Here is a 12,843-nt window from a genome sequence, read left to right on the forward strand (position 1 = left end):
AACCATTCTTCTCACTGATGGCTGTTAAATGCGTCTCCCAAGTATTATACTGAGACCTACCAATTCTTTTTTTTGTTTTAGCTACTTTGTGTTCACTTCTGAGAGAAGTTTGTCAGGAGTTATGTTGAAGCAAAGAGGTGTAGGAGCAGTTAAAACATGGAAGAGTTAGGTGCCTCAGGTTGGTCACTGGAGACAATTTTGACCTTAATCATCTCGGCCTTAGTATTGGGGTGTGAGGGGCAAATATTTCTGTTGAAATACCTACAAAATTATATCAGAGCAGGGACTGAGACACTAACAGTCAACATCCCAAGTCAGAGAGTGAGAATAGTTAATACTATAGTGACACAATTTAAACATTAAAACATCTTATAATTTAGGCTATAGCTAATTGCAGCTAGAATTATTTTATAAAATGAAAGCACGATTAAAATTTTATAAAAATAACCTTCATTAGGATGAAACAAGATGTTATTTCTTTTGCTACATTTACAATTTAACCAGTAAAATGACAAGCCACAGCATGAGATCTGGGATTCTGTTGGACCCAAGTCAGGCAGAGCTCCTGCTGTAAGATGTCGTGTTCTTCCTTCCGAGTTGTTAGTGAACTGATTTACTGGGCACCATGTTGCACATGCATTGTTTTAAGGGCAGTCTTTCAACTGGAATGTTAAGTGATCACGTTTTGGGGGGGGGGTTTAAATGTTTTTTTCTTGGCAAATATTTAAGAGCCTACACGCTTTTTTGATCAGGTTGAATTCCAGTTTTTGCGTAAGAAACAAGCTCCTGTAGTTTGCCTACAGCAAACTAATTCTTGGGGGGTTTTGCGTATTAATTAAGTGAAACCTTCCATTTTTGCCTAGATTGTTGTAATTGCGGATTTGGCAGAGAGGTAGTGAGGCTTAATAGTAGAATTACAATTACATTGTGCAATATCAAGGATGAATTATACATATGTTGGAGGGGGGAAATTTAATCAGACACTGCTTCTTTCTGTAGAATCATGGTACCTGTTCACTGTGATGGATATGCAAAGGGGAAAGAAGTGATTATCTGCTGGCTAATGTAACAACTAGAAGTGATTAAAATATACAGGCGTGCAGTTTCCCTCTTGCTCTTTAGGTGGCACTGTTGAACTGCTGCCCGAAGCTATTGTGACAGGCACATTAAGCTGTGCGTTTGTGTTAAAGGTGAAGGCTAAAACGAACTGGGTCTCTAAGGTGTTTAGTTCTGTAAAGGAAAGATTCTTGAACTTCACTTCATATAAAGTTCAACTTCAATATCATAGTGTAAATTTTTATTTTGTATGAGCAGAAATGCAACCAAGTTTAGGAACTCCCTTATTTTAAGTAATTTTTGCTTATTATTTGGTCTTTTAATTTGAATTCTCTTCTTCTGCTCCCCAAGTAAAGGACTACTGAGAGAGCACACCACAGCATCATCAACATAAGCTAGGTTAGCATTAGTGAGGCTTACTTTGTGCATGTAGATCAGGATGTGTCAGCTGAGTTCTGCTGTCAGAGTTTTCTTTTTCTGCCTGGACAGAATAAGAGCACAGCCAGTTATAAGTATTAATGGAAGTGTAGCATAAGGGCATAATTTCCGAGTCCTAGAGAAGCAACTGAGAGTGCAAGAGTAGCCTGTGACTCTGTATTGTAGTTGGTAGGAAAGCCTTCATTCACTTGAGTGAAAGTAGGATTTCATCTTTTTGATGTTGAAGAACTGGGAAAATTAATTTTACGTAAGTTGTGGTTAGGCTTATATTTTGATAGTGAATCATGTTAAGATCTTAACTTTGATACATACAGAGTTTAGCGCTGTCTTACATTTCTTTAGGGGTAGGGCAGTTCTACTAAGCTGTCAGAAGTAATTGGATCTTCAGGAGAAAAAACTGTGTAGGTGGTTATTCCTATCCTAAGGCTAAGCAAACAGGCAGACTCCACCCCCACATGCAAATGGTTTTGCCTAGCAGAACTTGACACCACTGTCTGTGGCCAGCCAGGGATCTTTTGCATGTGTAGATTAATTGTCTATGCATGTCTCATTTATGAACAGTATTTTTTTTTAACTGGGACTTGGAAAATGACATGATGTTTTTCAATATGGCGAAGGAACCCTGTCATTTTTATTTTGGGGATAAAACATACTATTTAATATTAAGCTGATCAAAGTTATGCTTCATGGGAATCACGTCTGTTAGTGACACAACCAGTACTGTCTTACAGCTGAAATGCAATATATGAAAATATGAATGGCATACCTAACCAGTATCAGTAAATTTTAAATTCCACTTATATATTTGCCATACAGCATGTACAGCCTTTAAAAATATGCCATTTTAAAAATCATGTGTTCCTTTCATTAAGACTATAGTTTACACAGCTTTGTTCAATGAAATCAAGGTAAATAAGAAGTTGTCTTGGTGGTCTTTGCATTTCAGAACATTCTTACGATTGTGCTTATTTTCATTAGTACATGAAAAGGCTGTCAGCTTTGGGTTTTGGGGTTTTGCTTTTTAAGTGTGGAAGAATACTGTAGTTCTTTATTTTGGCAGTATCATGACTGCTTCTAGGTTATTGTCTTCTAGTATTCTATGCTGTAGGTGCCTGGAGTTCACAGATTATGTTGATAAATTGTTAAAGGTTCAGAAAAGAGCTAAGAAAATCATGGTAGGCTGGAGTGTGTGTCTTGCAGTGTCAAAGACCTCAGTCTTGCTTCTCAGTTCTTGGGAAATATGTAAAGAGTGTGTATTTGGTCAAACAGGAATTGATTAAGCATTTCCTGAGTTAATTAGTTTGAACTAGAACATTTGTTTGGGAGGAGGAGTGGGAAGAGGAACTCTAGGAGAACTTGTCTTACAGCCTGCATTATTTGGGTCTAAATTGTCAAGATTAAAATCTCAGTGTTTCCTGCTGACTTTATAATGAATGAATATCATTTAGCATTGTTGAATTTTTGTTCCTTATGGGGGTATTTCCTTTGATGCTTTAGACATGTAATGTGGATTGCAATGTGCACACCAGAAGCTTCTCAAAACACAAATTATGTTGCAAACTTTATAGGTTCTGTGCCTTTTAATATGATGTTATTGTAGAAGGAGTATGAAAAGTAGTATGATATGGGTGTTGGAGATACACAAGAGCCTCGTTTTTATATATACATATATATATATATATAAAAAAAAAGCTATGTTGAAAATAATATGCTTCCTTCAAAGCAATTAGCTATTTAGTAATTTTCCTGGCATTGTAGTTCATTAAGGTTGTGTAACAAGAATCGGAAAAATGCACAATAATTTTAAGAAATTATTTCTCTCAGTGTGAGGGTATGTTTTATTGGCTTTGCTTGTTTGTTTTTTCCTTATGACTTCCCTTTAGGGGTGGGAAGCTTACAGAAGAATTAAGCTTCAGCTACCCAGACATGTCCATCAATCTTGCTTGGTTAGTTTCTTCATAGTTCTTTCATTTCGGAAAGATCAATAAAAATACTCTAAGTGTCATAATTTTCCAGTTAAAGCTTAAGTTACTAGGCTTTTTTGAGAAGAAGAAACTTTGTTTACATTATTGAGGTAGGGGTGGAGATGCAGTGGGCTTTTTGCAGATTTTACTGTATGGTTTTAAGATGATAAAAATGCAGAACTTTACTTGAAGACCTAATTTTTCTAATATAAGTTGTGATTTCTCAAAAGGTACAGTTCTACTTATGATGACGTGTGGGAGGGATGGTGGTGTGTTTTGCGGGGTTTATTTATTCACTTATTTATTTTTAATTTTATTTTTGTTCTTTTGGGTTTGGAAATGTTATCCATAATAGTAAAAAAGTCTTAAAGTATTGCCTGTGTGTATAGTACTGTCTATTGTGAGTGGGTTTTTTGATATTAAAACAAAGTTGTTTTTCTTTCAGGCTTTACGCTGTTCTTTTCTCATATTTATAAAAGAAAAGAGAATGGAAGGCATGTTATTCTCTCTGGGCACAATGTTCAGCCTTTACCAACCCCCCCCCCCCCCCCAAAAAAAAAAAATAATTCCTTCTTGCCAATTCTGAAGTTAAGGAGGCTTGTCCTTACATCTCTGTTATTTTCTAACATCTTAATAAAGTTAATATGACTTGTAACTATGAGCCCCCTTTTCTAGATGTGATAAGTTTGACATTATGAACGTTTTTGTAAAAGAAAAAAGGCCAAATGTGAGTGCATTGTGTGGATTATGAAGATAACTGGCATTATTTTTTCTTTTGTTTAAAAATAATTTTAAAAAATATGTATTGGAAACCTAATCCAAATATTAGTCTATTAAATCCTCTCTTTAAAGTAAGAAGAACCCTTTTGTTTGCTGGATTATTAAAGTCTGATTTGTACATTTTTTTTTTTTTAGTCAATTGGAATCCTTTGGGAATATAAGTATTTAATTGTGAGTAATTTTTTTTGCGGTAACTTGAATAGCAATCTAGCAATCTCCTTATGAGTACCCCTTTATATATTTTAGTAGTAAGATGGACAAGTTAGGCCCACCACTGCGAACTGGAAGAGGTGTGCAAAGGTTTTATGACACTGATACAAAAACAGACAGTACCATCAAAAGACCAAATGAGTTGTTGCCTATAAAGAAGTAAGTATTACAAATTAGTGTGGTTTATCTGTTTTGCAGAAATGTTCCTCCAAAGCACTGGAATAGTAAAAGTGTGACCTTGACAGACATCTACTGTCCAGTATGTCTTCAATATAAATGCTGTGGGAGAAGAGTATATAATATAATTAGCATAAGTATCTGTTTCATGCTAGGTAAATGGCTTCATAGTAGGACAGGAAAGATGAAGACTTTTCTCAGATTTGATTTCTTCTGTCACTGATTGATTGCGGACTAAAAGTAATGAACTTCTATCTTTGTAAACTTGAGATAAAACTGAATTTGCATGAGATAAAGCTGAAGTAAGCATTTAAGCCTGATAACTGTACAAATGTCTGCCTTACAGGCTAATGTTTTATGAGAAAGTAATCTTATTCTCTTAAAGTCAAATATTTATCTATCTCCTACTTCTGTAAGATAGCTGTGGTGGTCCAAGAATGTAAGCAAGGCAGACTTTCTAATGAGCAGCAAAGTCTTTTATTAATTCCAACTTATCCTATATAAAGACTTCTGAATATTCAGCAAGTCTAAGAACTAAGTTTGGAAGAAAGGGTATTCCAATCTTTTTAAAAAGAAATAGATACTATATAGTAGTTAACCCTTTGATATAATTTAGAAGATGCTAAATTCAAATGGGCTGATTCTTCAGAAGCAATACCTTGAAGTGTATTGCAAAAGGAAATTAGTAATGAATTACGTGGCACATACATGGAATGTAATGCTTTAAATAGTAGAAATGTGTCTAAATCTCTTAATGCTGTTTTAGTGTTGTAACCAAAGCTGAAGTATCTTTGAGACAGGGACAGAATATTTGAACTTGGGCTTCTATTTGAAGAAGCAAAAGGAATGACAGGGTCGGGGGGGGGGCTCTTTTTAGACAATCAGGTTTTTTTGTTGTTGTTGTTTGCATGTTTGATTAGAGCTATAAATCCTGTGAACCATCAAAAATGAGGTCAGTTTTTCATTTTATAATACATTACTAAGATGTTGAAAATTTGGCTTAGTGGGTTACTAAATGTGCTTACAATAGCCCCTATCCACAGAGCAGTGATTTGATTTTTCTTCTTGAGAGAACTCCTTTAAGAGTATAGGCACTTACTCTGCTCTTTGTAACATCACTGTTGTTCTTATTCAAATGTCCACTGAGTTAATGATTTAAATCTGCTTTTTTTGCAGGAGGTTATTCAGTGTGTTATGTACCAACAGCACTGGACAAATGTGAATAGCTACTAGACATTGTTAAATTCAGCGTAGCAATGTGGATTGTTAACAGTTTATGGCAAAGGTTTCTGGACTTTGGCATGCGTGCCATTAGTCATAAGGAACTTGCTTATGATTTTATTCAGAACTATGAGCTGTTGTGGGTGACAGTGATAGCTGTCAAGAATATCTGAAAATGCCCTGCCTAGGAAGCAAGCTTGATATTTCAGTATTTTATGGCAAAATCCAACCAAATTGTGAATGTGTAAATAGAAAAGACAAGCTTCTTTTACAAATTTCTTTCAGATTTTCATTTTGCACGCAGTGGTAATTCAACTAGATGTACAACATGAGCTGCTTTAGGAAGGGAAGTCCCCTTCAATCTTATTTCTTTTGAAATTAATTGTGAGTACTTTAATTTTTTTTTGCAGTAACCCTGAAGAGACTTCAGTTTAAGAAATTAATGCTGTTAGTTTTGAAAAAGGAGTATGCTAGTCCCAAGTTGAAAATACAGAGAAAACTGAGTCAGTAATACTCTTGAAAAATTTGTTTTAAATTACTTGGAGTTGTCTAAACAGGAATTGAGACACAGTTCTGTTCTTTGCATCACTGTCTGATCATCCCTGATCCATGATGATCCATACCATTTCTGTGTCTACAGCTGAATTTTTCTTTCTATGCTTTTCTAGAAAGCTTCCATAACAAGTAAAGGTAATGGCCCAGTATGTTCTTTCCATTCTTGAGCTCTAATGAATTTTACTTAATTATAAGCAAAGGTTGCTCTTCAGTGTAAAAACAAGATGGGGGAAATAACACAAGATGGAGTACTTAGCATCTGTACTGTTGTACATACTCATAACAGTGTAATTTAGGTTACATTTAGAACTTTTATCCTGGAATTATGTAACTTCTGAAAGACTGATGTAACTTTTAATGGGTTTTAATTCTGATATAACTTATGTAGTGCTTTTCAGTCTGCACAGTGTTTTTTTTAAACAAAACCATCTTTAGAATCTCTTTGCTAAATAAGAAGGCAGACAGGAAAACTAACAGAGAAGATTGGTGTTCTGCCAAGTGAGCCAGAATCTTTGATGGTTCCACTCTACCTGTTGCATGTAGAAGCCATTCTTGTTAAACTTGAATACTTTAATTAGATATAATTTCATTTGATTTAATCTTATAATTCCTGATTTCCACTTTTGTGCTTAATCATTTGATCACTTTTCCACTGAAGTGTTTAAGTGATGGAAGGAGCTGAAAAGCCATCTCTAGCCTACACTTATAACATGAAGGAAGAAATGTTTTATGCAACATATCTAAAATTCAGGTATTATTACATGGTTCCTCAGTTGTGTCAGTGTTGCATTTGAAGTTACTGGAGTTGAATGCATTTCCTTACATAGACTTTGAAAACCAAACTAAGACTAAGTTGTTTATAGTTCTGAAAGGAGCAGCTAGGCAGTTAGGTTCATCTGAAGGGAAGGAAAAAAAAAAATCACTTTGGGGTTTTTTGGTGACTAATTTTGTAAATAGAAACTTGTTCTAATTTTTTTTTAATGTCCATGAGCCAGTCCCAACTTAAATTTCATTTCTGCATCAGTGTTCAAGAATGAGAACAGATAAACTTGGTGGGTCATGCGCACAATGTCATAGTAACTGAAGTGTTGCCAAAGAAGAAGAAATCCCAGTGAATGGTAATTGTTTTGAGCAATGATGAAAAATTTGTCCTTGATCACTGATGATAAAAGGATGCCCCTTCCTGTCTCTTTTTCTTAGTGCTACTCAGATTTTTCAGGGGATTCCGATGCGGAAAGCAAGCGGTGAGATGTTCTGTGTGTTTAGGATCTGGTACCCATTGCATACTAGCTTCTCAGAAACCCATGAGCCTTAGGGAAAGCAGCATTCACAGCTATGTGGTCATACTATTGAAGCCAACTTTAAGAACACTGTAACAGGCTAGAAAGAAATTAGGCCCTAATGCCCAGCTGGGTAGACTTTCTTTCCTCTCCTCCTTCTATTTCTATTTATAAATATAATATTTATGCTTTGAAGAAAGAGGATCTACAGCATTATCTGAAAGTATGCATCCAAAATAAAGTCTGTGACTATGAAGAAAAAAAAGTCTTGTGACTCCTCACTTCATATTGGTCACAAAGTATTGAGAATATGGTATTCTTTCTACATTTTTTTAAACTATTAAGACCTGCAGTCAGCTCCTCTCTATTTCTCTGAAAGCCCTGCCAGTACTAAAAAGTGACTTGTAGTCGTCACGGTAGACATTAGAACATAGTAAACAACCAGTAGTGCAGGATCTACCTGTATTTTGGTGTGGTAGCAAGTGAAACACATGAACAAGAAGTGACTCACTGTTCTGTTTAGCTGGTCATCATAAGTTTCAAGTCATATTCAGCCCAAACCGTGCAAGTTCATGCCAGGGCTCTTCTGTCTGCTCTTGGTAGGAGACAAGTTATATTTTTCATACAATGAATTGATGTGTAGATTGTTGAACTCATTTTTTTATATAATTTCTTATATCTAGTTCTGTGTGTATATAAATCATTAGATATTTATTCTGTTTTAGAGGCGCAACAAAAACACGGACATCAACCCCTCCTAGTGTGGCAAGAACCATGAGCACGGGTGCTCTAACAAACAAAAGAAAAACTAGCAATTCAGACAGTTACTCAAGGTAGTTTTTAACTTTGTGGATTTTGTCAGCTATAGAATGTTCATTAAATGGGAGTACTTACTGCAAAAGAAGTTGGGGAAACTATTGTTCTCGGCAGTTAATAGATAACTTGTGGGCAATATTATTTGGCATGTTTAAGATGGCCAATATATTTTGCATATTTATCATCTAACAGAACACTTTTGTCATCAGCTGTCTCAGATGTGCACAGAAGACAGTGTTAAAAATGTCAAAAACCTCTTAGGCTCTATTGAAAAAAAATAAGTGAATGGTCTTTCAAATGGGAAGCGAGTGGTGCAGTTGAAATTGGGGAAATTTGCATGCTAAGCACACAAATTGTCTGTTGTCTGCCCTTTTAAAGGGTAGGATAAAAATTGTATTGCTGTTTTTGCCTTTCTTGTTTTGACAAGCTAAGTTTCAAGTTTTCAAACACTCCAGTTAATCTAACTAGCGAATCAAATATTTGATCCTGCTCCTAAAATGTTGGCACTTTTTGTTTTCTTGCAGGGAAGGTGGGTATCTGGAGATAAGTAGGGGAGTCTGGGTAGAGTTATAAGGTATATATACCACTGTAAATAAATAGGAAGTGTAAGCATGAAAATGACAGTAACAATAGCGGTAATTCACTGCAAGGATTAGAATAATTTTGCATCAAGTTACGCTGAACTGAGTTACAAAGAATGTTCTTTATCTGGGGATTTTCAGGTCTGATGGTAAAATAGGGTATGACAGTGGAGACTACCCATCCTCAGTCAATGGAGGAAGTTCAAAAAGCAGCGAAGGAAATGCACCTGTACAGTTATCAAAGTTCTGCCATGAATGTGGAACAAGGTATCCAGTGGAATGGGCGAAGTTTTGCTGCGAGTGTGGAATTCGAAGAATGGTTGTGTGAACACATTCTTAAAAGCAAAACGAAAATGAGAAATAGGAAGCATCTGCTATGTACTGCTGCATGGAAAGCTAGAGCACTCCTTCCAGTTAGAATTCATGCTGCAAACGTGCTGAAACATCATACTGTAATTTTCGGAGTGCAGTCTTCTGGTTACACACTTATTTATAAACAAATATATACTGTAGATAAAAATAGCAGGTACCTAAAACTGTGCCATTCAAGGAAATACTCTTTAATCTCTGTTGGAAATATTTAAAATTAAGGTAAAGATGTGTTAAGTAACTTAGGTAGCAGAAGTTGTTCAATGTTATTTTTCTTGTAAATCCTACTAGATAAAGGATTATTTAAATCACTTATGTAGGATAATACTTACCCATAGGGAACTAGCCATGAAGAACTTGGGCTTCAAAAGTTTCTATGTGGAGGCATTTCCTTCATATGTGACAGTAACTAAGATGCTATGTTCTAAGTGAAAACAACATGAGTGACTCCTTATAAATTCTTAGTTAAAAGTGCAAAAAGTCTGGATCCCTTTAAACTCTTTAACAATAATATCCTAATTGGACTTTCCAGTTACTTCCTAGGATTTTTTTAAAGAATCGAAGTGGAAAAACTACCTGAGAGTTCTGTTCACATCTAAGAAGAAAAGCAAGATTTTTGTTTGTGGCTTTCCACATTCTGTTTTCCAATAAGAACGTGTTAATGTTTTTATGTATTTATAAGGACAAATACGGTATCGTCATTTTATTAAGTTTGTTTTGTTCAGAAATACTTATCTTCCTCCTCCCATGCTCCACCATGACTAGCATATCTAAAAGTTTTGTGCTTTTTGTCTTTAAAGGTTCCAATGGTCCTGCTCCTTTTTTCTCTTCCCTCATTTTCTGAAGGAGAGAGAAAGTCTATGCTTATCCTACCTGAATATTGAACTCTTATTTTGAAAACAGCCTTCTTGATGTATCCAATACAAAAAAAAGAGTTCCATAAAAATTTGTTATTAGAGCAGTAGAACTTGATGTAAGTAGTGACCGTTTTTTATTCTTATTCCTGTGCAAATAGCACAGCTTACATGTGAGTGCATAATGGAGTAACTGTGCTCCATAGGTTTATGTGTTAATGCCTTACATGTTTTTTTGAAATTTTGTGTATTCTTGGGCTCTGAGCAGCAGCCTCTTGAAGTTAGTAATAGACTTCACATTAATTTGTTGTGAAGAAGTGTCAGGTCCTGGAAGTTGTTGTTGTTTTAATATCCTGTGTAGCTCATAAAAAAAACCCATTCACAAGCTGAATCACTTAACTTGTATCTGAATGTAGTAATTTGTTTTGTGAAGTTTTGCTTTGAAGTGCTGGCACCATCTTAGCTATACGTGAAAGAACAATCTGAAAGAACTTAATAGTGCCTTTTCCACAATAAATACACTCTTTTTGTCAGAAATGGTTACTTTCAGCTCACAAACACCATTAGTATCAATTAATGTAATTTATTTGTAGCTTATGCAAAATATAATGTAGTGTTCCATGATAGTAGTATGATCATTGTTTGCATTCTCAAAACTTGTGATTACTGTTGGTAGGGCCAATTTTGAAGAAGGCATGATTGAAGAAAAGCATCTCCAAAGCAGGTACCAGTCTTGGAGGATCAGAGATTTAAGAGACTTGATGTAGTCATGTTGCAGGCCACAAACTATTGATGTTTTAGAATTAGTTCAATGGTGTGGAATTGTCTTACACTTTTTATACAAAATTATTTTTAGAAATTATCCTTTATTCAGTGTAGCCTTGTTTTATTATAATTTGTGTAAGCTGGCTACTGAGCATGGTAGGATGGATGACTGGTAATGATAGTTAGAACTGACAAATCTTAGCCAAATTATGTTCTAGGTAGTTTAGGTTCTAGGATCCATATTTTGGCACATTCATGTCTGTACTTGGAAAAAATGGAATCCTGCATCCTTTGCATAGATAAGCCTGCTTTAGAAAATTTGCCCTGGACTTGGGCCATGGAGGTCTGAAAACTGAATTAATTGCAAGCTGAGTGTCCATCAACAAAGATACAAGTCCAGAATAGGTTTGATCAGTTAGTGAATCTACTGAGCAATCAATTCCTTTCTCTGACTTGCACTTCTTGTTTATGCTGGAAAAAAGCATTTTACCATTTATTGAAAATGCTTTCTACAAAGGGAAAGTTTAGTAAGGAAATAAATACCTTCCAGGTTTTCCAGGATTGCTGTAACTGTAGAAAAAGCTTATTGACTGTTCCTTCTCTGAATTGTAGGTGGCAGGTTTCCTAGTTTCAAATCAATCCACATACAGTTACCATAATTTGTGCTTTTTGAACTGTTTGTGAAACACTTTCCTTCCAATGCAGCATTTAGTAAATTACTCGAGTGACACATCATTTATTTTATTTACAATTTTATGACTTGTAGCAAGGAGTAGGCAGGGGATTAACCTGACCTGAAAGAAGAATTTCAAAAATATTTCCTGAACTTTTAATTTAGCCTTACAAGAAGGTCTAGTGAAACATAAATGACTGTTGGTAGTAACATTGGGTAATGTGTATGTGTTTGAATCTACAATAAATATAAGCAGACAATGAAAATATAATTGCCTATACAGTTTACTACTGTACAGTGAGACTATCAGAGGCCTAGTATGTTTCCACTTTATCAGCTGGTTTTGTTACTGAATGACATAGGTTTCTAAAGTGTCTGATGTTACAAACCCTAGACTGTACTACAGAAGTTCTCAGCACAGATCACTGTAATTCCATCTCAATGGAATGTTTGTTAGGAAATAGTAGATTTGTTTTCATAATGTCCTTGCAGAACTGATTATGAGAAACAAATTTGTTGTATTTAAAGAAAAAATAAACTGTTAAGGGAGATAGACTCTGAATCTTTAGGTCCATCACATGTGTCAGGAAGTTCCTGAATTTAATTTATTAACGACCTAGGTCCAAAAGGTCTTGCCCTAGCCCTCCCCCCTGCCTTTATGCCTTGGTTTTCATGGGAGGAAAAAACATGGATACATATACTGAAAAGGGAGTGTTCCAAAATGTCTCAAGAATCAAAATATTGATAATTGTGAAGATAAAACGCCTAGATGAACGATGCACCACTGATGCACTTTCACTGATGAGTCTAAACTTAGCTAATGTCATTCTCTGGATGCCTTGTTGACAGATACTTAACTTAAAAGCCTAAATTCCTTAGAGTTCATGTGTAAAATTAGGATAATATGATTACACCATTTAGCATATGTCTTTCCAGTTCTCTGTGTGTGTGTGTGTGTGTGTATATATATATATACAGGGTGCGTGCATGAGCACACATGTATTTTGTAAGAACTCATAAATAATACAATTGTAAAAAGTTGTTTTGCTAAAGCAGAGTTGATACAAAACAGGACTGAATGCTACTGGAGGATTGTGAAGCCTC

At 35.2% G+C, this 12,843-nt stretch overlaps 1 protein-coding gene across 1 annotated transcript in view; it reads left to right on the top strand.

Moving 5' to 3' along the window:
* The window catches only part of ZC2HC1A (zinc finger C2HC-type containing 1A), a 36,344-nt gene extending 23,715 nt beyond the window's left edge, over positions 1 to 12,629 (top strand). The window contains exons 8-11 of the mRNA XM_075705070.1: positions 4,485 to 4,607; positions 8,407 to 8,514; positions 9,220 to 9,345; positions 12,360 to 12,629. Coding sequence (XP_075561185.1) covers positions 4,485 to 4,607; positions 8,407 to 8,514; positions 9,220 to 9,345; positions 12,360 to 12,585 — 583 coding nt within the window. The 3' untranslated portion in view covers positions 12,586 to 12,629. The remainder of the gene's footprint in view (positions 1 to 4,484; positions 4,608 to 8,406; positions 8,515 to 9,219; positions 9,346 to 12,359) is intronic.
* Positions 12,630 to 12,843: the final 214 nt, after the last annotated feature.

The sequence above is a fragment of the Pelecanus crispus genome, chromosome 2 (genome assembly GCF_030463565.1).
Source record: "Pelecanus crispus isolate bPelCri1 chromosome 2, bPelCri1.pri, whole genome shotgun sequence".
In the NCBI taxonomy this organism is placed as follows: Eukaryota; Metazoa; Chordata; class Aves; order Pelecaniformes; family Pelecanidae; genus Pelecanus; species Pelecanus crispus.